Source organism: Sturnira hondurensis, unplaced genomic scaffold (assembly GCF_014824575.4).
Source record: "Sturnira hondurensis isolate 20B ecotype Veracruz unplaced genomic scaffold, ASM1482457v3 Scaffold0002638, whole genome shotgun sequence".
Classification (NCBI taxonomy): Eukaryota; Metazoa; Chordata; class Mammalia; order Chiroptera; family Phyllostomidae; genus Sturnira; species Sturnira hondurensis.
The window spans coordinates 8964898-8981527 of NW_028075269.1; the positions used below are offsets into that span (position 1 = coordinate 8964898).

Here is a 16630-nt window from a genome sequence, read left to right on the forward strand (position 1 = left end):
AATGTGACACGCTTGCCTGGGCTAACCCCTACTTACCCATTAGAACTTCCACTCAGGTTTTACCTCTCCTCTCAGGAATAATCATGTTTACCCCGAGTGGAAAGGAGCCTCTTGCATCCTATAACATCCTGTATATAATTCTCTTACACCATATTGTAATACCTGTCTGTTCCTGCAGCTTGACTACAAGCTCCTAAAGCTATACTGTCAAATATGGAAGTAAATAGCAACACATGTGGCTATTTTACAAATTCTATAAAATTAAAAGCTCAGTTCCTCAGACATGACAGCCATGTCCCCTATATGTAACAGCCACCTGTACCCACTGGCTACCATACTGGACAGTGCAGATACAGAGTATTTCATTTTTGCAGAAAGTTCTATTTAGCACTAGAGGCAGGAATCTGCCCAGCATGGTGCTGCTGGTGGCCCTCCGGCAAGTGCTCAATAAATGTTAGTAGAATTAATGAATACATGGATAAAAAGAAAGAGTAAAAGGCAAGTTGTGAATGTCAGAAATGTCTGTCCACCTCTATCGCCTCCTGAAGGCCATTTAAATCTCTCCCCCCCCACCCCCGAATCCAGTGGTTCCAGTTGTTCCCGAGGCACAGCCTTTTTAGGGAAGGTGCCCGAATGCTGGACTTAGGTGCATCTGATGCTAGGGTCAGAAGTCCACGGCCTCTTTGTCCCTAGACCCGTTTTCCTTACATAAGGATGTCGGGTCAAACTTTAGGTCTCTTCAGAAGACAAGGTTTCTCTAATCCTTCCCAATTGAGAGAGTCATACACACACTGTGTAGAACGCAGATCTGAATCATCAATTGATCTTAGTTTAGCATTTTAAATCACCCATAGTGTTAAGTACTTTTGTCTCCTTTCCTGTTGGCACTGCATGTATGTTTAGTGGACACGTAATCCCTAGCTATGCAAAACTAAATGATTCCTAAATTTTCTTTAAAATTAAAAATTACGAAAATTCTAATCCAGGAGGAAAGCACTCCCACTATCAAGGTGAACAGTACAGAGGCTCCTCATGCCAACACCTTCTTGCTAATTTCCTTTCTTCGCTGTTTTATAACACGCATACCCCTGCTTTTATATCTGCTGTTCCTCGTTTCCAGTCTTATTTTGGGTAGGGAATAGTTCGGTAGAATGAGAATGCTTTTATGGGTTAAGGTTGAATGGGTCACAGAAACCTGTAGGAATTTGATTACCCAAAGTGGTGACACAGAACTTCACCTAGTTGCTTAGCCAAAAAGACATTTGAACATATTACACCTACTCAAAGTAGCTTTCCAGCACACAATTCTATCATATGAGGAAGCCACATGACACCTGGAATATATTCTCTTTACTACTCTTAGAGTTGGGGTCTGCTTCAGATGCTGGCAGTGAACAGCAGTGTTATCATTTCCGTCTCAATTTCTCCCGGTTACTTTTAGGCAACTTTCAAGTATAGAGGTCTCATAACATACAGACAAAAGTACATGTCACATCTGCATTTTACTGAATGGCACAACTGCCTCCCTAGATTCACACAATTGTGACTTTCTAACTTTGAACTGGAAACTCAAACCAACTTTGAGTGATTAAAATATTTTTAGATGAGCAGAACACATTAGTTTTGGGAAGACTTGCTAATATTTCAATATAAACATTGATACTCAAATATATACACATATATATATGAGGGGAACCCCCAAAAACCTGGATTATCTTCTAGAGGACAGGCCCCTTGTAGTACAGGCTTCCCCTGCTAGGTGAGCATTCTAGGAACCCATCTGTATCAGTGGACCAGCTGGCATTGTTGTGAGAGGCTGCATTTGGCTTCAGTTAATTTTTTTTGAAGACTCAATGCATTTGCCCATTTCAGGATGGGTGATTTACAAGCACACCTGCCCACACTGAGCTGAGTATTCAGCAGTTTTTTTGACCAAATATGGATAGCCCCCATGCCCCACCCTCTCTACAATCACCCAATCTCATGGAATGAAAAAAGTCCTCAAGGGGAAATATTTTGCCAATGTGGAAGAGGCGAAAACAAAAACTACAGAAGCAATTAAAAGCATCGAAACTGATGATTTAAAAAACTGTTTTGACTGGAAGAAAAACATCCCGATAGGTGTATTGCATCAAATGGAGAGTACCTTGAAGGTGACTAAAATTTAAACATGTCAGAATAAAGATATAATTTTTTATAAACAAATGCTAGGGCTTTCTGGGTTCCCCCTCACATACATATACACACAAACATATATAAGATAAAATACATTTCTGTAAGATAAAATTTTATAAACTAAATATTTTTTAAGATCAAACTATTCTGAAAATATTCAGAAAACACATCAGAAAATGCTTAAATTGTGAGAGCCTCAAAGATGGTAATTTAATGTTAACATCAGAAGAAAAACACCTCAGAATTGTAAACAACCAGTCAAATTTATCTTCAGAACTGTGTTAACTATAGGATGAAAAAGTCACGTCATCTCCGCAGTGAACTTCGCTTTAGCACAAGAGTAAACATGCTTCCTCCCCATCAGCTGTAATCAAGACATTAGCAGTGTGCCGCGATTGATTCGCCTGGGAGCTGTTGCCGAGAAATGGACGTGTAGCACGGGTTTTATCGCTATAGTCTGCAAAAAGCAAGGCCCCTGTTTAGATATCCTTGTTGTAATAAGTGACATTATTAGGTAGTTCCTCTATTTAAATGACATAAGGATTTAGTGTATCAGCAACTTGTAATAAAGAAGCCCTTTCAGTCTGATGATCCCTCTCCCTACGCAGAAGTACTTTTCTGTTTATAACACAAGTGGTAATAGAAGGCCATATGGTTGTGACCTTTAGCTGAAGCAAATGACATTTAAACAAACAGAAGAACAGCATTAGGATATTCAAGGATTTGAACCTAAATACACAGTGCACATTAAGAGGTTGTTAGTGTTAACTCTATAAAGTGATCATTTTTAAACTGAATTTATTACAGTGACACTGGTTAATAAAATTATAGGTTTCAGTTGCACAGTTCTACAACACATCGTCTATATATTGTATTGTGTGTTCACCACCCAACGTCTAGTCTCTTTCTGTCACCACTTATCCCCCAGGGACCATTTTCCAATGCTGTGGAATAAGGGAGATTGTTTTTCAGTTTGTTGATAAGTTTTATTTAAATATTTTCTAACACAATATAAAATAGTTTTATTACTGGCATACTGTCCCATTCCCAAGTGTTCCTTTTAAGGATACTACCTGTGCATCCTGAGAATATTTCATCAGTTATGTCTGAAATGTAAAATTGTCTCTATTTCCTACCTTTCCACCAATAACAACAATGATGTTACTAACATACTCTACAATTCAAAAAGAAACACTGTAAGAAATAGTACATTCCTTATTCACCTACCATCGCTCTGTGGTAACAGACTACCATTGGTAAGGAACATGTCATCTTCTGTGCATAAGTCTGGAATCTATGGTATCAACAACCATAAAGCTTTAAGTGGCCTGATATTTTGATAGGTCAATAATAAACCTATAGTAAAAATATACACTACACTCTGATGACAATAGATTTGTTTAACAATAGCAAAAGAGTGCTATGATAAAACTGTAGGAATATACTGAAAGCTTCATGATCATATTTCTATTAATATGTCCATTTTCAATGTGGTTGAGAAACAAATTCAATAATATTTTAATTTTGGATGATTTAAAAACATTATTCATTTTGCAATGAATGACCTCTGAAAAGCAGAAGGTTACAGTTAAAGGAGCAGTTTACCAGCTACAAGTACCAACTCTGCCCATCACTAACCTGCCAACCAATAAAGGATCACAAGAACAAAATACTGGTGTAGCGGCAAATAATGTCCCAAACGCATGTGCATTTCTACTGAAATGTAGAAAACTCTTATCACCCGATGACATCACTAGCAGGAACTGTGTGTTGCAAGGGCAGCTTAGCCCTCATCATAACAAACCCAAGACAGCATTTCTGGAGAACCACACCTTCCTTCAAAGTAAGAGCAAGGTAGGTCCAGAGTTCCTCAGTTCCATGATTCCTTTAAAAGATTTAGTTTAGAGTATTCTAAAGTGATAGGTCAATTCAAAGCCCAGTGAATTTTCAGCCTGCTTCATAAAAATGGTTGAAAAATACCATTCAGTCCAAACACAAGTCACCTGGGGGAAGAAACAGTAGCTGGCACTCTGCTGTCCTGGTACAAAGTAACAGGGACCATGTGGTCAGGTAGCCCTACCATGGAAGTAGCTTAGCTTTCAAGTCTTCTATGAAGACTAGAATAACCCCAAACTGGCCAGCTCCGCAGCAGAGGAGCTACAGAGTGTTGTGAGCTACAGGAACACCTATCTTACTGAAAAATGGTGACATAATGCACTCACTCGGGAGCAAGTTTTCAGTAGAAACTAGTAGAAGAAACTGAGTAAAAGCAGAGTAGAAACTAAAAGAATACATGGTCAGAACCTATCCACATATACACATTTATCTACCCTTCAAGTATTTTTTGTACCTACTACCTGCCAAATCCAAGTCTGGGTGCTGGGGAGTCAGCCAAGATCAAAACAAACCCCTGCCATCTGTTCTAGAGCATGGGTCAGCAAAATTTTTCTGTAAAGATCCAGATAGTAAATAGCACAAACTTGCAAGCCATATCGTCTCTGTGACAACTACTCAACCTCTGCTGTTTTAGTGAAAGCAGCCACAGGCACCATGTAAATGAATGAGCACGCCTGTGTTCCAATACAATGACAAGAACAGGCAGCAGGCGGGATGACCAGGTAGGGTCTTACAGGCCACCCTCAGGCCTGTGGCTGTTGTTATGACTGAGATGGGGAGTCACTGGGGTCTCACTGCAGAACAGTGACACTAGCACTCTTAAAAGGCATCCTTACTAAAAAGGATTATTTCAGTTACTATGTAGAGCAATCAGTAGAGGGCAGGAAAGCAAGATGATGAGAAAGGTATAAGCAGAGAGAGCAGGTCAGAAGTTACTGTAAGAAAACTAGGGAGATAAATTTGCCTTGCACCAGGATGGCGGCAGTAAGTGTGACAAAGAAGCGGTCTGATTCTGAATACATTTAGAAGATGGAGTTATGATTTCCTAATGAAATGGGTGTAGGGTGAGAGAAGAAGAGTCACGGATGAGTCCCGAGGTTGGCGGGCCAAGCAGAAGAAAGGGACACCCTTTACTGTGATTGGGAGAGTGTATGGCAGGGGCCAGGTTGGGGTGGAAAATCAATTTAGTTTTGGACATGTTAATTTTGAGATGACCTTTATATTCTAAAATGGATATATTAGGCAGATTTTAGATACACGCTTCTAGAGTTCAGGAAAGAAGTTGTTGATATAAATTTGGGAATTACGTTAGTATTTAAAACCAGAGACAGGGTGAGGTCATCTAAAGTGTGAATGTATATAAACAACAGAAGGAGTTTAAACTACGAACCTTTAGTTACTCCAGCATTTGGAAGAACCAACAAAAGAAAATTAGAAGATAGGAAGAACCTGGAGAGAATGGTGTCCCTAAAACTAGGAAAACCAGGTTTTGAGAACAACTCTTCCAAACATTAAGTATTGTTCAAGTAAAGTGAGCACACAGAGCTGACCATGGGACTGACAACAGAAGTCACTGAGGACCCTTGACAAGAACTGCTGCATGATGTACAGGGACCGAAGCCTCGCCGTAACAAGTCCAAGAGAGAAGATGAAGTTCGCAGTGCAGTCAGTGAGCGGGCACAGCTCTTTCCTACAGGGAGATGCAGTAGCAAAGGAGTTTGGTGGTTTAGGTGCAGAATCTTACAGCGTGTTTGTTTGCTGATAAGGACTTACTATATATTTCAAAATGCCTAGCTGTACCACAGTTATGCTATGGATTAAAGTCACAGCCCTGGACTCTCCCATAATGTTATCCTCAGAAAGATAATGAAGTATTTTTCTTTGCCTCTTCATTAGCTTTCTAACACAATTTTACCATATTTCCCAAGTCCTGACCCAAATCCCCTACATTAAATAGGCTTTTACTTCACCTACTGTACAAATAGAATGCCAGTTCATTTTTATGTATTTCCTATTTGCTTAATGTTTCTACTTCCAGCTAAATATTTTTGGCAAATTAGAGGGTTCTAGCAGTAAGCTTGAGAAGTTGCTATCGTATAGGGAGGTAAGTAATTCAAGATGTTTGTGCTGAATACAATTTGTTTCTTTCAAGAGTCACAATTTAAGCTTAGGTCCTAGTAGCCAATGCTCGGTCCAAAACCCATGGATAGTACTACTAGTCTCAAATATTGAAATAAAACAAGCAAAAGCGACTGCAATAGAACCTCGATAGGGACTGCTTAGTTTCCAAATGCTTAATGTAAAAAATAAATCATAGTTCCTAAGTGTGGCTTGCCATACAGACTTTAGAACTCTGGAGTGAATAAAATGGTTCCACTTCACTTAACCAATGACCATTTATATTCTTATATGCCAGCTTAGGAACAATGGTATTTCTTTCATATGCTAAACTCTGTATTCTAGGTTCCAAATGACAATGTTGGTGTTTTGCTTTCTGAAGCACATACTTAGAGAATAATGTTTTTTTGCCTGGAATTCAAAACACATTTACTATTTATCATCATCACTATGCAGTTCAATCAAGATCTGAATAGTAATGTCTTCTTCTTATAAACAATAATAATTTTTCTAAAAGGGTGCATAGGTAAAAAGAAGAAACCAATTACATAAAATACAGAACCAGGGTGCTTTTGAGATAGCTGAAAAAGGGAGCCCTCTAAAGGGGCAGACCCTGCAAACAGTTTGGTATTGCTTTAGAGTGCCCCAAACTTGGATGGATTTTTGTTATAAATCATCTTGATTAATGGAACACATTTACTAAAGTGGTTCTGTAATGGCTATACAACTCTTACAGCTTGAAAAATCTAGCCTAGAAAAACTGGTGGGGGTGAGAAAACCTTCAGAACTCACTGGATTCTCTTTAAGGACCAATACTGCCCCTGACCAGGAATAGATCCCTTTCTTTTTGGAAATAATAAAGACAAATACATTTTAAGGGAAGTACCATTTGATGAGATGGGAATAGAAATAATAATAGATATGTAGAAGATATTATGGGAGGAGAAGCTGTAGCATGTTAAGGAATACAAATTCTCAGTGGAGCCAGGCTAACTGTATTTGAATTCCAACTATTTTTCTCATTAACTGTTTGAAACTGGGCAATTTATTTAACCTCCCTGTTTTTAGTTTTTTACATCTGTCAAATACTACTACTACCTATCTCATTGGGGTGATGTTGTGATAATTAAATAAATTAACTCTTATAAGAGTTTCAACAGTGTCTGGTACAGAATACATACATAAGTGTTGGCCAATATTATCACAATTATGTTTGCACACTTATAAACATACAAGCCAAAGTCAATGGAATACACCAGAACAAAATGGGAGTGTCCTCTAATTTATCCCTTCACTAAACATAATAAAAATTCAATGAACATTTTCCTTAAGTAGAATATTAAAAAAAAAAAAAAGATCTACGTCTTACAGCCCTCTGGTTGTCTTTTCTGATTACTTAGCCAGAATTTTTTCTAAACCGTTCTGCCCTGATATTTCTCCTCTAGTGACTCAAAAAGAAACCAGCAGCCACCTCAGTGTGTGTGTGCTGTGTCAATACCCAGATCCCAGATGCCATCGTTTATATGTTTTATCAATTTGTATGTAAAATACCCTTATTGTGCCATGTATAATGCTCATTTTTGCCCATACTTTTGAGGGAAACATAAGGCTGCACATTACATGTGGGTATAATGATTACAGAGTAGGGGAAAATAACCCCATGTATTATGCGCAAAAAAACACTGTGGTCACATTATACACAGGAGCACACTATGCACAGCAAAATATAGTACTTCTCGTCTCCAGTATATGCTTGTTGCTAGAATAATTCAGAAGTTACTGGAATGCCTTATGAAATGATAATAGTCAGATGAAAGTGCAACCATTATGTAAAATTCTGACATTTTTAAAGAATAACTAATATAGTGTCCCTGATAACGTCCAAAGAAAAACAGCTTACCTGATACCATGCTATCATCTCCAACATTATTATCACCATCCGCTAACTATCACGAGTATGGTTAACACTATGGTAATAAACATCAAAAACATTTGCACAGCTGATCCACAGTCTATTATGGATGGTAAATAAGTGGACTGATTAGGTAATAGTCAATTGACCAAACTTACTTATAGAGCATTCAGAGGTTATTTATAGTTCAAAATAAATGTACAATGATGAAGACTATTTAACTCTTAATTATATGCTTATATTGGGGGGGAAGATAGAGGTAAAGTTAGTTAATAGATGAAATAGCTGTATTAATAATTTGATAATGACACAGAAATTTTCCACAAAAGCAGAACATTAATGATAATTTTCAAAGGAAGAAAACTGTATGCTGAGTAAAGTAAAGACCACCGTCCTCTGCCGAAGCTCCGTCACAGTGGCCATGTGACTGGCGAGAGGAGGCGGCGCATTACACCTGCTCTTCACTCTTCCATGATGCTGCTTTGGACAGGTAAGCTGATTAGACCAAAAGTATATGCAATTTCTATCCTACAAATTCAAGTAGGATTTTTAAGAACTAAACTACAGGCTTTATTTGATTTTACCATTGTAGATTTCCTTTCATAAATTAGTTGGGAATTTGTCTATGCCAGGAAGCCAGACTGCATTTAGCTGGGATACCTCCTTTGTCTTCTCCAATCTACCACAATTCCTGTCTCTCCTTGTTTTTCATGACCTTGACATTTTTGCAGAGTATTGGTCAGTTATGTTGCAGAATGATCCTCAATTGCCCGGGTTTGTCTGATGTTTTCTCGTGATTAGACTGAGGTTATACCCTCTTTTGCAAGAATACCACAGAAGTGATATGCCCGAGAGTGCTTCAAGTCAAGGGCTACACTACATTGATCTGTCTTGGTGGTGGTGAAGTTAACCTTGATCACTCAGTATAGGTGGTGAACGTCAGGTTTCCCCTCTACAAAGTTACTGTTTTTCCCTTTGTAACACATATCTTGGGAGAGATACATTGAACCTATGCAAATACACTATTTTCCCTCAAACTTTGGCCCAATATTTTGACAACTGTTGGTGAATCTTGCCTGCAACAATTATCACTGAGATGTTGATACAGAGTTTTGAAAGGAAATAAAATATAAAATATGACCAAATAGTTCTTGATACAAGCATACTTAAAATTCCACTGAATGTAGTACTTTAACTTATATTCAAAATAGAAATGTCATTTTCTGTTGTTTTCAATTAATGTTAGCAAATTATTAAATGAATGAATAACATAATTGAAATGTTACTTACATAACTATGGCTTTTAAAGAACTCTGATGGACTTTTGGTGAGCATCTTGTCTCCTTCCAAACCAATTACTCTTTTACAAATATTTGACCTTGGATCACTCGGGCTTTTTGCAATCACAATGTCACCTCTGAGGGAAAAGTCAAAGAAATGACAGTATTATTTAGTGAGCATAAACATATACATGGCATCACTATCACACTTTTATAAAGTAACCTAAAACCATACCCTATATCCTCTCTCATACTGGCTCTTCCACACACTGACCAGCTTTGAGAACCTTCATGACTGACTTTTATGCGTTAGAATCCAACAATGAGGGGGAAGGAAAAACTATTACAAGATTCTAAAATTTCTGATGATTCCATAAAAATTATCTTCTTTCACTGTATCCCTATGTGTTACTTCTGTGTCCAAATGTTTAGAAACAAAACTATGGGAAGACAATTCCATGTAAATACCACCAAATTCCCTAAGGCAACCTGACTGCCCATCCAGGGGCACTGACAGACTCTGGAGTGCACAGAAAGGCAGAAACACGGTCTGTGGTTCCCTGGAGGTCGAAGAACCAAGGAGGTACAGCACGTAAGTTATATGACCCAGACGATTTACTGTAGAGTAAAACAGACATATCTGAGTGAAAATATCGGAAGACACAACCAAATAAAATGCTAAAAGCTGCCCCAACATACACTGCAGACACAAACTGGCATGATTCATGAAAGAAGTAACAATCCACATGTCTTAAAAAATAAGAAAGATCTTCAAAGTGGAAAGGAAGATGGAGACAAAAAATATAGGAGTAATGCCTCAATGGTAACAAGATGCTCTTTCTGCTGAAATGAGCAGAAATAAGTGAATAGTTGACTAATACACACATTTGAAAGGATTCAGTGTATTTAGTTATTACCTATACCTAGTTCCAGAAATAATTTGATGTTACTATAAGCTTTTGCAAATAAGGATCAATCTTATTCATCTTAATATCCTCTCTAATGTATAGCACATTTTATAAATTAGGTGCTCATTAACTATTTGTTGAAAGAATAAATAGCAGTGAGACTGTCATTGTCTCAAGTAAAAGTGTTCTGCGCATCTGACTGAAAAGCGATCCATGTGCCAAACATGCAGACTTCCATTCTGCCTAAAACGGATGGCTATTGCGGCTTCAGAAACAGGCAGCAAGTAAGAGTGTCTGAAATCTTAGAGGCCTGTGCTACAGATAAAAGAAAGATACAGCATCACAACCCAGTGACTGAGTTGCCTCACCCTGGTGAACACCTAGGACTCTGCTCCTCATACCTAAAAGGCACGAACAGTCCAAAACATGGCTCAAGAAGAACACAAAGCCCCAGAGCCAATAATGCTAAGTGACCGAGAAATAGCGAACCTCTCAGATGCAAAGTTCAAAACACTGGTGATCAGGATGCTCACAGAATTGGTGGATTTTAGTCACAAATTAGAGGAACATACGAAGGCTAAACTAATTGAAATGAAGGGAAAATGCACAGGAAACCAATAGTGATGGAAAGGAAACTGGGACTCAAATCAAGGGAATGGACCAGAAGGAAGAACAAAACATCTGACCAGAAAAGAATAAAGAAATAAGAATTTAAAAAAAGGAGGAGAGGCTTAGGAACCTCCAGGACATCTTTAAACGTTCCAACATCCGGATTATAGGGGTACCAGAAGGGGGAAAGAAACAGCCACGAGTGGAAAACTTATTTGAACAAATAATAAAGGAGAACTTCCCCAGTCTGGCAAAGGACATAGACTTCCAGGAAATCCAGGAAGCTCAGAGAGTCTCAAAGAAGTTGGACCCAAGAAGGAACACACCAAGGCACATCATAAATACGTTGCCCAAGATTAAAATGAGGGAGAGAATCCTAGAAGCAGCAAGAGATAAGGGGACAGTCACCTACAAAGGAGTACCCATCAGACTGTCAGTGGATTTCTCAAAAGAGACCTTTCAGGCAAGAAGGGGCTGGAAAGAAGTATTCCAAGTCATGAAATCCAAAGACCTACAGCCAAGATTGCTTTATCCAGCAAAGCTTTCATTTAGAATGGGAGGGCAGATAAAGTGCTTCTCAGACAAGGTCAAGTTCAAGGAATTCATCATCACCAAGCCCTTATTATATGAAATGTTAAATGGACTTATCTAAGAAAAATAAGATGAAAAATATGAGCAGTGAAAGGACAGCAAACTCACAGTTATTAACCACACCTAAAACAAAAGCAAACCAAGAGGACAGCTAGATCAGGAGCAGAACCATAGAAATGAAGAACATATGGAGTATTAGCAACAGGGGAATGGGAGGAGGAGAAGGGGGGAGAAGGTACAGAAAATAGTATAGACAGTAAGTAGAAAAAGATAGGGGGGAGGGCAAGAATAGTAGGGGAAATATAGAATCTAAAGAACTTGAGACATGTTGTCATAAATTAAAGGGGGGGAATGGTGGGGGAAGGGGTGGGCAGGGTGGAGGGGAATGAAGGGGGGAATAGAACAACAACTGTAATGGTATAATCAATAAAATATATTTTAAAAAAAGAAAGAATACTTAGGACAGTAATATGTTTAAAATAGTAATTACCAACTGACTACCTTGGTTGTAAAAGTTACTTAGGTATGTCTCATAAAAATGCCAAATTTTGAGCTGTTTTTCAATCTAATAGACCCCTGAATTAATAGAATACAAAATGAAACCCTTAAAGAACCATTAATTGCCTGAATGTAGTTATTTGTACAGTATTACCCATCTGAATGCAAGGTATCCATAAAAGAGATACAATGTTGAGCTATTCATTCAAAAACTATTTAGCCAACAAGGTCAGCTCCTTGTTAAGGAAGCTCAAGAACTAGGTAGGAGAGCAAAGTCAGGTTATCAGCATGGAAAGCATAAACTTGTCTTCCTGCTACAGTGAGGCTAGGTTTCTAATTAATCTAAAGACCTTATTACGATATTTTGATTAAGTTAAAAAGAAGCTAGAACACAACCTCTGATGCAAGCTTTATTTTTTTAAATATTTATATATTTATTTTTAGAGAGAGGGGAAGGGAAGGAGAAAGAATGGGAGAGAAACATCAATGTGTGGTTGCCTCCCATGTGTCCCGCACTGGGGACCTGGCCCACAACCCAGGCATGTGCCCTGACTGAAAATCGAACCAGCGACCCTTTGCTTCACAGGCCCGTGCTCAATCCACTGAGCTACACCAGCCAGGGTGCAAATTTTATTTTAAAACCCCATATATATATTTAGTAGATATCTTGACATTGTTGTGGGTGAAAGATCTAAGGAAGGATTACCTACGCACCACACTAGACCATAGAGCTTGACCAAAATATAGTTTCTTTGTACAGAATCTAAGCTGGTAAGATCAGTATATGCAAGAAACACACTAGAGAAAAGGTCAATGAGAGCAGAGTGTCCAAACCTACTTTTGCCATAAGCTAAATACTAGCTAGATTGAGTCAAATTTGTAGCTACTGGAGAGGATATCTGGTATAAATTTATTTTTTCAGAGTTATGAAAAACCAATGGACCCCAAATTTTAGGGCACCAGAGAGGTGTCCTTTAGAAAATATACAAAATTTTTAATGCATGACATGCACTCAGAAAGAATACTCATGGAATTAACTAGAGTAAATAGTATTAGAGAATTGTAAACACTATTTAAAATAGGCTTTAAATAAGATTTAGTGGCAGACCATATTTGCCAAGGAGTTTTTCATCTTAACGAATCAGAAGACGAATGGCAGAGAAGATTCCTCACCCCCACTATAATGTTATAGTTTAAAAAGCATCAAGTGCTCATCATAGGCTACGGAAAATAAGACAGTCGTCAACAGAAATAGGGTTATTTTAAACATTTAGAAACCAAATCAATGATGTGGGTATGTAAAGTAGTCCCTAACTATCTGGTTCTTGACTCAAAACATTCTAGCCATCCCCACCCCTTCCCCGCCAAAAGAAAACAATAAGGTAGGGTTGACTGTACATAAAAAAGCACCTGCTATCTATGGTAGACAATGATGGGAAGGATGTAATCACCCAAGAAACCATGCATGCTGGAGAAACTATTAAAATTTTCTCAAACTGAGAGAGAACTTTATCTAGTTTGTCACTCTTTTGTCTTTATTAAAGAGTTCTTAGCTAAAGCTAAGAAACTGCAGAAAAGACACAGTGAGTGTGTGTGTTTTCACCATAAACATAACAAATCTATGACTGATATACCTTTGGATACCATGAAAATGTCGACTAAGATTTTCTGCAAACACAATATCTGAATTTTGAATTGTAGGCTCCATTGATGGTCCAGAACACTGAAAAGAGATAATTTTGTAATTTAAGTTGAAAATCTTTTTAAATATAACATAAATCATCTGTGCAGGCTTAAAAGAGAGAAATCAAGCAAATATTCTTCCAGCTTAGAAGATGCCTCATAAGATAGGAGCAGCTCCCACGTAAGTTCAACTCTGCAGAGTGGCCCCCAAGTTGGGAAACGTGGGCAAATATATTAAAAATGGCCTATTGATAATACATTATAATATGTGAATAAAATAATTACCTATGTTTGCAAATTTTGGCCATTCTGTAGAAAGTAAACTATTGAGGCCAGGGACGTTGTCTCTCGTGTTGCCAACTTTATAACCAAGGTCAAGAACAGTTTGGTGTAAAACTGATCAAAACACACGCTGAATGAATAGAGGAATGCTTTATTTATTTATTATTTATTTATTTATTATTACTGTCAAATATTGAGTGCCCATGATGTTGATTTATTAGATGGTTTCATATATTCTCAGTGAGCTGATGCCTTTCCTTCTCTTCTATGAGAACAGCTTACTCATTGATGGGGCTGTAACATATTTTATACTGAAAAATACTGGCATAATAAGATGTACTTTAAGACGTCACAGTAGTATGCCTTAAAAGATAATCTCCATATATACCTCAAAACTGTAATAAATGATCATTGTTACCTTAAAAAGTCTAAACACAACAGTCTCTATTTCTCCAATTACATGTAAATGATTTTTACTCAAGTCTTCCTATCCAGGCAGAAAATAATAACACAATGAAAGTTTATGTTTACTACCTCTATAGCCCATTGGAAATTTAAAAAATCAAAGAGGGGAGTTGCAGTTAAATACATTTATTTGCATTATTCCAGCTCAACTTGAGGTTGTATGACTGAATCTTCTAGGGTAAACCTGATAATAGCAACATCAACAACAACAACAAAAACACTGACTTGAAATTCAATCAGTGACTTCATTTATATGAAAAAGGTGAGTATAGTCATGGTTGACAGATTCATCATGCAATAGTTTTAAAAAATCACTTGTGGGGAACATCCTTAATATTTTAATACTGACACCAGTGAGAGTAATCATTTGTTTTAATGACATTTAAACACAATGGTTAAGACTAGGTGTTCTGAAATCTGGAGGAATCTGTGTTAAAATTTCCAGTCTATTTACTAACTGGCATCTAGAGCAAGTTATTTAAGCTTTCTGAGCTTCTGTCTCATCATATGTACAGTGGATTTCTAATAAGTATCTCATAGAGTGTAAAATTAAATGTGTTAATAAGTATGAAACATTGCATATATCCTGGAACGTTTTAGCATTAAATATACAGTAAAAACTATTATTCTTAGAGTATTAATGGGGTCTTTTGTGCTTTGTCAGAAACAGAATACAAATACAGTCTCTTACATCTAAAATTTACAAAGATATTATGTTTTAAGTCAAACTTTATCCATTAAATCAATAACTTCAATATTATATAGTAAAGGGAAAAACTCATTTTCCTTCAATTTAAAAAAAGTACACATTTAAAATGATTATTTTCTTGAATGTAAAAACTTACCATGACAACACCACCAACGTATTCAAAAGCACAATGAGCTATACAGCCATACTGGATAGTGTAGCCAACAAGTCGAAAGGTTTTTCCCAGAATACCACGAAGCATAGCTCTACGTAGACTCTGTCACCATTGGCCTGATGATAAATTTTTTAAAGTTTCATGAACACTACCATTTTTAAGTCATTAAGAAATAGCTCTACTTTAAAATATTTTATAATCACCCAAAATGTGCTAAATGTACAGTTTGATGCAGAAAAACAACGGCTTATTTTGATTTGTGCTAAAGATATTTTAAATGACAAATTATAGCCACTTAGTATTTTGATGCACTGTAAAAAATTATATCCAACTATCACTGAGTTTATACATAAAGAAGATAACTAGGAGACTCTGAATTTGTCTGTCTCCTTTCATATCCTATGAAAGGCAGATACCTATGGAAAAATATTAACTCTTTCAAAGTACTAATAATAGTTTTTCATCTTGTTCCCTTCTATACCACAGCAGTTCTTGTCATACGATAGGATATAAAGGAGAAAGCACTAGACTAGGTATGCGGAAATTCAAGTATTAAATTGGTTCTTTCATTAATTTGTGTGTGACTGTCAAGTAATCGCTTCTCTGGGCCTCCATACAATGGAAATATCTCACAGAATGGATCTGGGAATCAAATTCAATAACATATTCACATACGTGCTTTGTAAGTTATAGAGTTACATTCAGATTTCTAACTTTCTAGCATAAAGTTAGAGAACACTATTTGGGATGTAAATGACAATAGCTTCTTTCAAGACACACAAAAAATCCTCAAACACCAACCAAAGTAACAGCAACGACAATAATAGCAAATACTTAAATAGTAGTTCTTGCTATCTGCTCGGCACTGTTCTAATTACATCAACACATTTAATTCTTATAATAACCCTGTAATAACTTAGGTATCTTATTTATAGGTAAAGAAACTGAGGGAGAGAGGGGTTAAGGAACTCTTCAAAATCACACAGTTCACAGGCAACAGTCAGAACTCAGCATGAGGCAGCGGGGACTCTAAAGCCCCTGCTATTCTCGACAGCTACTCCATGAAAATACATGTGTTGGAAACTGTAAAACAGGCATGGGAAAGAGCGAGATTGGACTGATGTTAAAACTAGCTAAAAAGATCAAGCAGAGTGAACACTAGAAACTAGACATTTCTCCATCCTTAGCCACTTCTAGGATAGTTTCTAGGACAGTGCTTGATTTAGATCTATCCGTCTTTTGATGTTGACGAAGTGATTTCAGAATACCCCAAGCCACAAAGCGAACATTCACAGGATAGTTCAGGTCTGGAATACCTTTTATTTATTTATCTTTTAAGATTTTATTTAT

General features: G+C 37.2%; 1 protein-coding gene across 5 annotated transcripts in view; it reads right to left on the reverse strand.

Moving 5' to 3' along the window:
- Positions 1-16630, reverse strand: part of IMMP1L (inner mitochondrial membrane peptidase subunit 1) — a 56427-nt gene that overhangs the window by 11627 nt on the left and 28170 nt on the right. For 4 of the 5 annotated variants that reach the window (XM_037040444.1, XM_037040443.1, XM_037040442.1 and 1 more), the window contains 3 exons: positions 15263-15396; positions 13622-13710; positions 9392-9518 (listed from right to left, as the gene is read on the reverse strand). In XM_037040444.1, coding sequence (XP_036896339.1) covers positions 9392-9518; positions 13622-13710; positions 15263-15367 — 321 coding nt within the window. In that variant the 5' untranslated portion in view covers positions 15368-15396. Of the gene's footprint in view, positions 1-2530; positions 2633-9391; positions 9519-13621; positions 13711-15262; positions 15397-16630 lie in introns of those variants that run through there. The other variant, XM_037040446.1, reaches the window with a different exon arrangement.